General features: G+C 41.4%; 1 protein-coding gene across 1 annotated transcript in view; it reads right to left on the reverse strand.

Annotated features, from left to right (window-relative positions):
• The window catches only part of ETFA (electron transfer flavoprotein subunit alpha), a 75,357-nt gene that overhangs the window by 26,827 nt on the left and 35,052 nt on the right, over nucleotides 1–13,478 (reverse strand). The window contains exons 5-9 of the mRNA XM_044659169.1: nucleotides 12,193–12,292; nucleotides 9,945–10,055; nucleotides 9,112–9,213; nucleotides 7,915–7,983; nucleotides 4,626–4,708 (exon numbers count right to left, since the gene is read on the reverse strand). Of these exons, the coding sequence (XP_044515104.1) occupies nucleotides 4,626–4,708; nucleotides 7,915–7,983; nucleotides 9,112–9,213; nucleotides 9,945–10,055; nucleotides 12,193–12,292 (465 nt within the window). The remainder of the gene's footprint in view (nucleotides 1–4,625; nucleotides 4,709–7,914; nucleotides 7,984–9,111; nucleotides 9,214–9,944; nucleotides 10,056–12,192; nucleotides 12,293–13,478) is intronic.

Genomic DNA, 13,478 nt, shown 5'->3' on the forward strand with positions numbered 1-13,478 from the left:
ATACCATAAGAATAGATTCCTGGCATGGAAGAAGCAGAGTGTAATTTGTGCAACTGCAAAGAACATGTTTAACATGCATGGCCTAATAAGCAAGGGGACTTTAAGCTGAAAATGGACAAGGAAAGGAAAAAAAGGGTAAGACCATAAGGCTGAAATAAAGAAAGTGCCCACTAACAATTATTAAGCAGCTTAGAAGCAAAGCTTACAAACTTAAGTGTCCAACTTCCCAATGTAGATAGTGTGTGGGTAACAAAGGAGCCTGGAAATTTTAATCTAGGGTATCATTAACATTATCTATGATCATGGATCCCAAATTCAAAAACAGAAAGGAGCTGTCCAACCCCTTCACTGTCCAGATGAAGGGTTTGGATCAACGAAGGTCAAAGGTCCTACTGAACTTCTATGTTCAGTTCTGAATATAATGCTTTAATAAAGTGGGCACTGGGAGTCAGCTTGAGTATGGTGGAAGAAGCCCTGGACTTCAAGCTGGGTAGGTGTCTTGGGTTCAAATCCAAGTTCTTCTGACTGGCTTTGTAACTCTAAATAGGTAAAGTGGCTCTCTAGGCCTCACTTTCCTGGGGGGGTGGAACTTAAAGAAAAAAGATGCCTCTATGAGTGAAGAGAAGAGACTATAGATAACTCTACAAGGATCTGAAAAGCTGGAAGAGAGATTAGTTTCCAAGAGAAGACAAGATAATGGGAGTAGAAGTGTTTAAGGAGGTAACTTCAGATGTCTGAAGGGCTGTCCCTTGCAAGAGGAACTGAACTAGAGTGATGCACAAAAGCTAGAGTGATGCAGTTTTCAGCTTGACATAAGAGAGAATTTTGGAACAACAGAGCTGTCCTTAAACGCATCAGGCTCTGCCACTGGATATCTTTGTTCGGACACTGGATTACCATCTGACCCAGATATCGCGGGAGATTAGACTGGATGAACTCTAAGAGTCTTTCAGATCTTAAGTTCCAGAATTAATATTAAAATATAAGTCTCCAAAGTTTTAAGCATTTTAACTATTTGAGCAATTCCACCTCAGACTCAATAAAATTAACCAAAAAATTAAAAGGACAAAACTCAAAGTTGGTGGGTAAAGAAATAGGCCCACACATATAATGCTGACAGGACTGCAAACATATTATAGTCTTTCTGAAGAATAATCTAGCAGTAAACAGAAAAAAAAAATCCATAATATCCTGTGACTCAGTAATTCCATTATAGGAAATATACCTAGGAAGTGTTTGAAAAAGTAAAAACTGAAGATTACATGATTATATGTAACTGTAAAACACTAGAAACAATCAAAATGTATAATAATCATTTTGTCCAACAAAATAAGGTGTAATATGACAATATGATGAAATATAACAGTTGTAAGGTATACCAAAAAGTCAGAAAAAAATCAATGTGAAATAATGCAAGTAAAAAAGGCAGAACCAGAAGAATGGAGCCCATGTTCAGTATAATCATAAAGTGAAAGAAAGTGAAAAGAATCCCAACCAAGACAGAGCAGGAGTTCTTCACTTTGTTGGTGTCACAGTCCCCCTTTGACAATCTAGAGAAAACTATGGACTGAAGGTTTTAGAGGCTTTAAATATAGAGGAGTAGAAAAGAAACCAATTATATTCAAATATAATTACTAAAATATTTTTAAAAAACCAAGTTGACCGATACCATATTAAGAACCCCTGATTTAGAGGGACTGAAAAACTGTTGTAATCTTTTATGCAATGAAATTGCTTAACCTAAATGTGTATCATTACACTAAAAAAGTAAGTTGGTTGTATTGATATTCAGTTAGTCTTCTACTAAAACATTAAAATATTTGAGCATTTAAAATATTTCATAAGTTTGAAAAATTATGACTCAAATCTTCTCCTAAGTCCTGAAGGGAACTATGGGATCACAAAGGTGAGAGCAAAGAAGTATTAGCTTTGATGGTATTACCAAATGAGTACAGGTCTGGTGACTGCCTGACTCAAGCACTGACCTCTCTGCGGGACCCATTTCTGTGGGTCTTTGTCTTCTCATCTATCAAGTGAAGGGTATCTATTGTCTCCTCCAGCTCCAAGCCTATTATCCTGGGACCCACCTTGCCGAATACAGAGAGGCACATCGCCAGAACAGTGGCCACCAGATGAGTATTTTGGCCATGAAAACTCAGGAAATATGAAGGAGATGTGAAATGCCTAAGTGGCAAAAGCCCCCACATCAGTGATAAGATCACACCTTTCAAAGACTAGAAGTATGAAAAAAACCACATCTGCAACTGTGAGAGTAGACACAAAGCTGAGTTACAGTACTTGCTCTAAGACATGAGGAGAAAATGTTACTCACAATTCCTCCCAGTCGGTCTAGAGTAAATAACTCAACTAACAAAAAATGAGCAGTTTCCTACTTGTAGTAACACATGACTTTTATGTCCATGCCTTTTCATCTCAGTCCTCTCTAATGTGCTTTGAATATCAGCTTCTACAGAGGAAGCGAGATAACCTCAGGCTATTTTCATAATTACCAGTTTTCCAACACAATTTGGTTTGGGGCAATTTCCATTTGATTTCCATGGCGCATACCCCTACTCAATAAACTTCAGTAGCTGGCTCCCCATCGCCAACGGGATGAAATACAAAATGCTTTGTTTGTCCAAGTCCTTCATAACCTCATCTCCTACTACCTTTCCAGCCTTCTTACACTTTATTATCCACTACACACACACACATCTAGAATGCTTTCCCTCTCCACTCCACCTACTCACATCCCTGACTTCCTCTAAGTCCCAACTAAGAACCCACTTGCTACAGAAACTTTTCCCAACCCGTCTTCATTCTAGTGCCTTCCCTCTGTATATTATTTCCTATTTATCTTGTAAATAGAGTGTTTGTACATATCAGTTTACTTGTTTGTCTACTCCTCCCCCTACAATTAGATTGTGAGCAGGGACTACCTTTTGCCTCTTTTTGTATCTCTGGAGTTGGTGCCTGGCACATAGTAGGCATTTAATCAATGTTTACTGCTTGATCCCAAAGTTATTCAGCAATAATGTCTAGTCTCTTTTCCCACCAATCCACTCTAATTTCCCAAATAAGGCAGAAGTTTATTCAGGGCAATTCTCCTCCTGTTCAAAAACGGTCAGGAGCTCCCTGGCACCTACACCACACTCTTGCCATCCCATTTTCCTTCCCAGTCTTAGTTCAGATTCCACTCCACATTCCAGCCATGCCCCAGGCCACTCCCTCTTCATCCAAGACTCTCCAGACTCCTCAGCTTTCTGGGAAGCAGAGCCCTGAAAAGCTTTCCCAGCCCTCTCAGATGCTAGTGCTCTCTCTCCTTCCCCAACTCCTGTACAGTCCTTTCTCCAACAGAATAGAGGCTCCATAAAAATAAGGGCTGTTTTGTCTAGAGCGTGTACTCCCAAGGCTAGTAGAGAAGATAGTTAATGTTTGTTAAGGAAAGGTGACCTCCTTGCCTGGATCTCTTCCTAAATTCCTCTGCAGGACACATATGATGCAGAGCATCTAGAAAGTGTTCTATGCATGTGCTTTCCCTGGCATGGCACCTCTCTTTGCTGAGACTCTCCTGCCCTCCATTCCAACCACACTCCTCCTCTCCCTCCTTCTCCTCCCATCCCAACCTCAAACCCTGCTCTGGATGCTGACTGGTGAGCCTCTCCACAAGCAGGCCTTCTCCCTCTTGTCTTCCATCAGATGACGAAAACTCCTGAGGGAAGGGTATGTCCTGTTTGCTCTCCCCAGCGCTTAGCATAGGACCCAGCACATGGTAAACACCAAATAAACGAATGATCATTAGTCACCATTCCCTTTCCCCTAGCTTGACAGGACAGATTCCAGTAAGAGTTGTTGAGGCCAAAAACATGTTCTGTTGGCAAACCTCCCCCTCACTTCCATCACTCGACGAGGCATACGGTGAAGAGGGGGTGTGCGCGGGTACCTGTGTTACACATTTCTTATAGCAGATGACTAATGCTAGTTCCACATACCCCCTTTGCCTCCCCAGTGACAACCAATGATCCATCCATCCACTGTTGGAGGCAGAAGAGCCCTCTCAAGACCCTTCAGGCCAGTTCTCTCCTTCTGCAGACAGGGAACCTTTAGATTCAGTTAAGTCATGTGCTCGGTTATGGAACTCGAACTCAAATCTCCTCAAACTGGACGCCAGGCAGCGCTTGCTTGCCCTCCCACAATCTGCTGCCTCTCTACCACTTAGAAGCACACAGCTGAAAGAAAAAAGGGCCTTCCACCCAAGGGGTCGGGAAACAGATGCTCTAAACCTTGAAACTTATCCAGCACTTTCCTCCCAACAGCTCCCTGAAAGACTTCCAACATTCGCTCCTGCCAGTCTGCAAACAAGGAGTCGAGGTTCAGAGGTGACCCATGATGATGAAGTGGCGGTGCTGAGCCTGACCTCCACTACTCACACTGAGGCCCTCTGGCCCAGACCAGCGCAGCAGCAGGACAGCCTGCCCTACCCAACTGTCTAGGCCAAGAAAGCACCAGCCGTCCCCCTGCCTTGACGGCCTTTGAACATAAAAGAGGCCTGCCCTTCTTGAGCCAATGCAGGTGATTTTGTTCTTTGCAAAGTTGCACAGCATGGTTTATTTTGCAATACTCACCGGTGCTACTATTTTTCCCGTCTGTCCAACTTGCAGGTCATTGGACACAAAGCCAGCATCCACAGCCGCACGGGAAGCACCAACTATGGAAAGAAAAAATAGATGCTGTTTTTCAAATTCTGCTGTTCAGTCCATCTTCAATGAGGCCTGAAAAGCCAGCCTGCTATGGCCCATATTTTATAAAAAGAATTTCATGACACTGATTAAGACACCCGGATTCTAAGTACCGATACGTTTAAGGAAATCCCTATGCTTTATGCTTGAGTGTTTTAGGCTTTACACAGAAGACAGAAATCAAGCCTTGCTTTACCAAAAAAGCCTATGTAATATGTACACTTTCACCTTCTGAAACTGTGGCTCCAGTGTGCTCTGACTTAAAGCACTTCTGGCCTTACTGACTTGTCCTTTTTTGCACTCTCTACCTCTAGCCAAATGAAATCATTTCCTGAAAAGGCCCTGGCATCCACCCCAAAGCCCAGGCTTCATCTTATTATTGTACCTTGCTCCATCTGAAATGCCCTTTTCCTTCTGTAAAAAATCCTAAAGGAATAATTTAAATTAATTCAATGGACATCAGTTCATTTCTCACTGTGTGTAGACCACTGTGCTAGGTGCCAAAAGAGATTCAACATTTAGACAACAACTCTGCCCTCAATGAAGTGACCATCTGGAAGGAATCACAAATGTCACACACACAAAAAAAACAAACAAATGTCACACAGTAAGTACATTAGAGACTGCCATCTCCTCCATGAAGTTTCCCTTTCCAGCCAGTCCTCTAAGATGTCTCTCGTGTTCTACTCTTTGCCATCACTTGGGGAAATGCCTCACTTTCCCCAATGGACAAAAGTTCCTTGAAGGCAAGGACCATGCCTTTTTTGTCTTTGCATCCCTCTACAATTCTTATCACAGGGTTACATTGGGTAAGTACTCAATAAGTTTAATATGTTGAACTAAGAGAGTGCAGAAATAACATATTAACTTTGAATTCTGACCTCTCCACACACCTATCTCTTTTCCTGCTTAGGAAACAGGAAATAAAAACAATAGAATTGGCATTTTTAAATTAAAAATCAAAAGGAAGACTGACAAATAAGTTGTTTATCAATTATATCATTCTGATTATATCAAGCCCAAGAACACCACAGGGCCTCTTCAATGAGATCTACAGCTATTTAAAAGAAGTAGACCTAGCACCCACACAAGAAACATCAAAGGGATGAAGACTGCCTATTGCCCAAATGATGACATGCAGCTGGATAAGCTCCCCATTGCATGGGCCTAATACCACATTTGTCTTGGACAGACGCCACAGAGCAATGGTGTCAAACCCAAATGGAAATAGATCCCTACTGGCTGCAAATTAACTTAGAAAATGACACAATAACTTTTTTAATATCTTACTGTATTTTTATCGATTTTATTAATCCGTTTCTCTACTGTACTTTAATTAGATTTGATTGTATGCAAGAGTGGCCCTCAGCTCTGCTGGAGATGGAGAAGCTAATATTTAAGAAGATGGGAAAAGAACTTCTATTAAAAGTGTATTGTAATGTATACCCTTTATCAAATTTCATGCTGTCTCAGGGAGAGGGGCCAGAAGGATAAGAAAAAAATTTGGCACTCAAAATTTTAAAAAACAAATGTTAATAATGTTTTCACATATAATAGGAAAAAATAGAACTTCTTTTTTAAGTATAGTGCAAAGCTGGGGGGAAAAACTTAGTCATAGGTGGGCCTCAAATTGAACAGAATTGAAAACTGGAGGAAATCTGGGGACTTGTGCAATCCTTTCAATCCTCCCCATGACCTCCCCAAAACAAAGCATTAATAATCTCCTTGTGATGCTCTACGGCAGAGATTCCCAAACCTTTTTGGCCTACCGCCCCCTTTCCAGAAAAAATATTACTTAGCGCCCTAGAAATTAATTTTTTTTTCATTTTAATAGCAATTAATAGGAAAGATAAATGCACCTGAGGCCATCACGGTACCCCTGGATCGCTGTAGCACCCACCAAGGGGCAGTGGCACCCACTTTGGGAATCACTGCTTTATGGCTATGAATTATGACCACCATGATTTCCAAAGAATTAAAACTTTAGGTGGCCCAGGGGAGAGTCCCACAGTAAGTGTAAGTAAACCACCAAACATGGCCAGTAGTGCTGAGAATGGTCATTAAGATTAAAGGCATGGATAAGCAGAAAAGCGGGGGGGACTAGTCATGTGTCACAAGTGAGAGATGGCAGCTGGACAGCCGACATTTTGTACTACTATCCACAGACTATTAGAAGACCTAGAGGAAGGCCTTCAGAAGCCTGGAAAGATGCTCTGTTGAAGGGCTCATTTAGGGAAGAACATGGACAAGAATCAGACAGGATGAGAAGGCAGAGATGGGCTGTGTTGGTCAGGGCAGAGTTCAGAGTTCCAAGTATGCAAATAATAAAATAAACGTGTCATTTTATCACCACTTTTGTTACAAGATGTCATCTGACATAAAAGTGAACCTGTAAAAAAGACCTGATTTTTAATTCACAGATTTTTTTCAGACTTCCAATAAATTTTTAACAGCAGCTCTCTCTCTATCTTCTTAAAAACAAATCTATTTACATGAGAGACCTAAATTGGAATATTAGCAAGAAAAAAAACTGGATTCTAAAGTGAACAATGACATTTCATGAAACTTAGAGAAACTAAGGAAAGGACTTTGCAAGTATAAAAATCATCATACAAAGGCTGCAGAAGAGGAAGCTCTTTCCTCACTATTCAATATTACATTATCCAAGGGGAAAACAAATGGAAGATGACTTCAGAGAGAAGAACTGAAAACCACAAGAAAGCAAAACAACAGTCTAGCTAGAACCATCAATATAAGGGCCACTGACATTCATCTAATATTTTATGGTTACAAAGCGCTTGACAAATCCTGGGGCTCACTTAATCATAGCATTATCAATGGAATCCATCTAATCTAACCCAGTCATTTTACATTTGAGCAAAGCCAGGTAAGGAATGTTTAAGTGACTTGCCCAGATGCACAGGGAGAGAGTGGTAGCGCCAAGCCTTTTCAAAGCCTGGCCTTGATAAAGGAGGTAGAGTGATTCACTCCTCCAGGATCTTGGGCAAATCAACCAGGTCTCTATTTCTTTCTCCGTCGAATGAGGAGGTTGGAGCAGATTCCAAAGGCCATTCTGTTTTCACCATGAATAAGTCAGAACCTGTTATTCTGAATATGGAGAAAGGAAATAACCCCTCAGAAGGAAAGGCTCTCCAACCAAACAAGAGCATTTTACCTGCAGCATGTAGCTGATCTGCCAAGTCATATAACAGCTTAAAGTTTTCTCCACTCTTCAAACCACGTCCTGGTACAAGAAGAAAGCAGAATATTAGCCCAGCACTCAAGCCACTCTTAAATGTCTCTCACTGAAGTGAACCTTCATGCCAATATCAGTATGGAGTTTATAACCTGGTACGTGAATCACCCATGACACTTTAAAATTCAGAATTCCATCTTTCCCAATGTTTCTAATCACTTCTACAGAACATTAAACTCCCCAGCATGCTTGGTTTTGTTTTTTCCCCAACGGGCACACATATTTCTGGGTTGGCTGGGCACCAATCTAGCAGAATACAGCTATCTAGAGTCACAGGGGTCCACAGTTTTTAAAAACATGATACAAGGCTATCTATCACAACAGGGAGTGTGACCTGCCTGCCAAAGGCAAGAAGTATCAAGGTCCTTATTAGAATAATGTGGGCAATTTGGGTAGTAATATTAACAAAGGTTTGAGGAAGAACTAGGCAAAAGCAGCACAAATGACTAAAGATGTGAAAAAATATGACGAAAGAATAAGAACTAGGGCCTTTTTTCTAGTCTAAGACACTGTCACGGGGAATCTGACAAATGTCTTTACATATACAAAGGCTAGAGCTGACCAGGTGCTTCAAACTCTTCTAAGATTTTTTTTTTAAAGAAGAAGAAAATGTACTTAACATGCAGCAATGAAGAGTTTCCATAAAGGTAAAGATCCAAGAAGGAGGAAACCCTTGAAAGTTTAATGGATACAGACTGGAGAAAATTTCAAAAAGGCCAGATACTCCCTATCTTAGATAGCCGACCTAGACAAAATGACCACATGAGGCGTCTTTCTACCACAACTGTTCTTTCAAATAAACCCCAACATTCTTCTCTAGCTAAACATGGAAATCAGTCAGGAGACAAATGTATCAAATGGTAGAGAAAGCTACAGAAATGAAAGTTGTACCATGCTCCCCCTACTGCCACTCATGAAGATTTGCAACAAATGGCCCCAATTGTGTATTAAATTAATAACTTATTGCACTCATCTATGCCCCAACTTCCTCACTGATGAAATAGGGCTACCATCGACCACCCATTTGCCTCAGTATTCCTTAAAAAGAAACACTAAACAAATCAGAGGACAGGCTATTGCTTGAATACTTTTGACAAAGAGCAGCCATCTACTTACCACCAGATATCACCACTTTGGCACTCGTCAGCTCTGGCCGGTCACTTTTTGTTAATTTCTGGTCCAGCCATTCCGACAGTCCTGCTGAGGAGGTACTGGGTGCTGCTCACATGAAAACAAACAACAACTTGCTTATGTGTGTATATGTGTATCCGTACGAAAAGCTCTGACTATCCTAGCTTATGGCAGCCTACTGTCATCGGTGGGCTCCTGAATGATGGGAAAAACAATACCAGCTCTACAGAAATATTTCAAAGGGCTGAGCAATGTCCTATCATGGTTTCCCAATTTCCATTCATAGCGGGGTCTCAGGATAATGTATTGGCAAAAGTCCTGCTAAATGATAGTGTGTGAAGTTACCTTGCAGGAGCTGTGCCTAAGTTACTTTAATGAGAGAAATGTACACACACCATCTCCTGACAAAACTGAAGATTAATGGGTACTCAATGGGATTTTTGTTGAGTTTCAGGTCACATTGTTCTAGCATAATGAATGTCCTACGCATGATAGAAATGATTAATAAATGGAGAGAGAAAGGCGACCTAATATCGATACAAAAGACTGAGGGCACTTCCTTCTCCCACCTCCTTCTACTCACTCAAACTTGGATCTCATCCCACCTCCCCCAGGCCAAAACTACCTTGGGTAGTAGATAAGTAATGCTTATTATTCATATATGTAACATTTATCTAAAAAGGCCACTTGGATAAGCTTTCCAAGACATGAAGGAAGTGCCTGTAACAATCGAATGGGAGGCCACCTCTGATCCCAACACAATCTCTCATTTGTGTCTGCCCTGGCTGAAACCCATCAAATAAAAACCCAACACCTACCATTCTCTGTAGTGGCGCTCCCCCCACTCGTGGCTGCCGCTTCAAATGCAGTCCCCCGAACGGAGAACACCTTGACTTTCTCCTCACACTTCACGGTACATATGGCATTCCCTAAAACAAGCAGAATTCACATCTACAAAGAAATTCTCTTAAAGCTAATAAATAGTACAAGAGGGTGTCAAGCACTACTAGTAAGGCTCAGAAACTATGTCTTGGGGGAAGGGGGCTAGCTAGGTGGCTCAGTGATTAGAAAGCCAGGCCTGGAGATGGGAGGCCCTGGATTCAAATTTGGCCTCAGACACCTTCCTAGCTGTATGACTCTGGCCAAGTCACCTAACCCCAACTGCCTAGGCCTTACCACTCTTCTGCCTTGGAATTGATGTTTAGTATTGATTCTAAGACGGATGGTAAGGGCTTTAAAAAAAAATTTATGTCTCAGGGGACAAAACAGGAAAATACTCAGGGTAGGCTTTCCACCACAAGGATTATAGATAGCTGGCTTTCTAAATGGATAAAGATCATGTAACCCATAAGTTGACAACAAACTACAACACATTTCTAATGACCACACTATGTACTAAAAGAAGAGAAATACATGATCATAGAAACAAGGTGAAATCCAAGATATGCTCAGGTTCTCCCTTTTTAAAGCTCCTGAGAGGCTTCCTATGGATTAACCAGATCCCATTAAGAAGGTACTAACTGATGACTAACATTTCCCTTGAGCATTCCTGAAGATGAAAGGCCCAAGTTTTGAGAACTGACCATTTGTAAGGAGACTCACAACTTGAATCAGAAGAACAAAGAGTCCAGTGCTCTAACTGCACCACAAGAGACCAGAATATATCGAGAGACGGATCAATCAACACAAGAGATACTGAAATGAAATTCTAAATGGAAACGGGAGCTTGAGAAGTATGGGCAGAGATGACAAAGAGACAATGCCATCCTGGCCCTAATTTCATTCCAAACGCCGTGTTGGTTCTTCCCACCTATAAAGATGCACTGTCCCTGAAAGGGAGGTGGCCAGGTGAAAGGCAGAAGACATAGGGCCCAGGCTGGGGTGCTGCTCCAGGGGTACCTGCTCCCCCAACTGCTTCTCACTAGAACAAAAAAGCTCACTCATACAGACTTGGGGACAATGCTCTTGGGCTCCTAAGAGCAGCACTGGCTGCGCCACGGAACAAGTGAAAAACAGGTAAGGGTAGGTTTCTCTGCTTATAGGTCATCTGCTCTTTCACCCTGAAGTCGGTGTATCAGCAGGCAGGGGACACTTCATCATGGCAAGGAGATGGTCCTTGGCTCCCAGGCTACAACAAGGAGCCAAGCTCTAGATGATGCTACTGAGCTAGAATGGCTAGAAAGGGAGTAAGCCAAGTAACAGAATGCACAGATTGAGGCTCGGCCACAGAAAGGTTCATCACCTAAGTAGACAATATATTTCAGGGCAGGGAGAAGGGGGATGACCCATCAAATTACTAAGCTCTCTAGTAAGATGGAGGTTTCAGGGGAGGAAGAAAAATACATAAAAGAAACTACAGATTAGGTGCATATTAAAGTAGAAAGACGAGGAACACCAATGTTGTCACAAGGGTAAGTAAGCACATGACCAGGTGAGACACAGGCTCCAGTTTGCTACTAGAAAGCAAACAGGAATGAAATCAAGCCTCCAAAGGAAACCAGGATATTATCATTCTCAAAGAGGTAAGAGAAAAGTTAATTTTTTAAAAAAGTAAGTCATATTTTTGGATCAGAAAGCTCTTTGCTGGGGTTGAGTTTCTCTGATTGTTACAGGTGATAGGTGAACATAAACAAGTCTACTGATAACCACCACCAGGAAAGAATAGGGAAAGGCAGTGCCCAAAGATTACAGCCCATTCCAGGGATAAGCCACTTGGCCTTACCTTGGCTGGTCCTTGGATGGCAGACATACAGAAATCAATCCCAGGTCTGTCCTCGAAGCCTCTCCAGCTCAGAGGCCCCACCATCACTTCCACTCTTGGGGCAGAACCTTCAAGAACCTGGACTCACCTCCATGCCAGACACAGGAAGTAACTTTCAAAGCCCCAGTTCATGTTTTGCTTTTTGCAGATCCAAAAAGCACACAATTCCCCAAAGAAACCTACACAATGGCCCATTTAAAAACATCCATGTATTTGGGTTTTGGTATAATTTCTCAAGTTAATTTCTGCTTTTGAACTTGAAAAAGAATGAGGATATTGACCAAATATCTGTTCATGATGCTCACCTGCATAAATAGTTCTCACAAATGTATCTGGTGACTTGATTTGAATGATGTCAGAAATCGGGGCAACATCAAGTTTGGCTGCTACTCTGGGCAAAAGGTTCTAAAGATAAAATAAGATTCACAAATGGCTATTACTGCCATGAAAATGGCTTTAAAAAACATTCATCATTTGAGTTTTTATCATGAATATTTTGGTTTTGTGCGCTTGTTGGACATTTGAGAGCCTTAGAACAACCCGACTCAAGGGGCTTCTGTGGTTAAACGAGTGCTGGCCATTACTGTAACAACATTATGAATTTTATGGGTCTTACAGTAAGTAAACCCCTTAATTCAATATACTGAATTATGAGGCATGAGATTTGCTTTGGTAGTTTTAAAATGCATCAAGATGCCTCTTGTTCACCAAATGGACAGTTATGTGTTGCTAAACTAAGATAAGAAAAGTTTGAAAAACAAATTTCAGAGACCAGTTAAATTCTCAAATAGTGAAAAGTTCCATCTGGGTACACATAAACATAAAATTGTTTGATGGTCTTTTAGTTATAATTAATTAATTAAAATGAATTAAAAATTCTCTTTTACTATCAGATGAGGAGGCAAAGAGTTGCCTCAAGATTTTTCTTTAAAGGTCTTCAATGTTTTTAGCTTAATGAATAAAAGAATTATACAGAAATAAAAGGTAATTCATGGTAGGGATTCAGGAGACCTTCAATTTATCTGTGGGAGGTAAGAATACTTTAAAGACTATCACGTCTAAATTAAGTTGTGCCTCTAGCTGATTATGTGACCTTGACAAGGCACTTAAACGTAATGAAGCCTCAGTCCTCGGTTTCCTCATCTGTAAAACGAGGATAATACCACCTATTTGGCCTACCTCACCAAACTGTTATAAAACTCCAGAGAGCTAGTGTGTGAAAGCACTTAGTATTTGATGAAGCACTACACAGAAAAAGCACAACCTTCTGCTCCTGGGGGTCCATGTCTCCACTTCAGGACTAAATATGGTCACCTTCCTCTAAGCTCTTACCTTCTTCAGGAATTTTCTCTGGCTAACCTCAACCTCTGACTGATTAGACTGTTGCCCTGCATCCCTTTCACACAGATGAACTATTTCTATTTTGCAGGGGGGAAGGGAAGCCACAGAGGCAGCAGAAAGACAGAAACAGAGATGTATGGCAACTAGGCTCTAAGGTCCTTGAAGGCAGGAACTGTTTTCCTTTCAGATGTAGATCAGACCTACAGCTTCACCACACCAAGTTAAAAGCTCTAGAGCAGGGGTCGGCAAC

Source organism: Gracilinanus agilis, chromosome 2 (assembly GCF_016433145.1).
Source record: "Gracilinanus agilis isolate LMUSP501 chromosome 2, AgileGrace, whole genome shotgun sequence".
Taxonomy (NCBI): Eukaryota; Metazoa; Chordata; class Mammalia; order Didelphimorphia; family Didelphidae; genus Gracilinanus; species Gracilinanus agilis.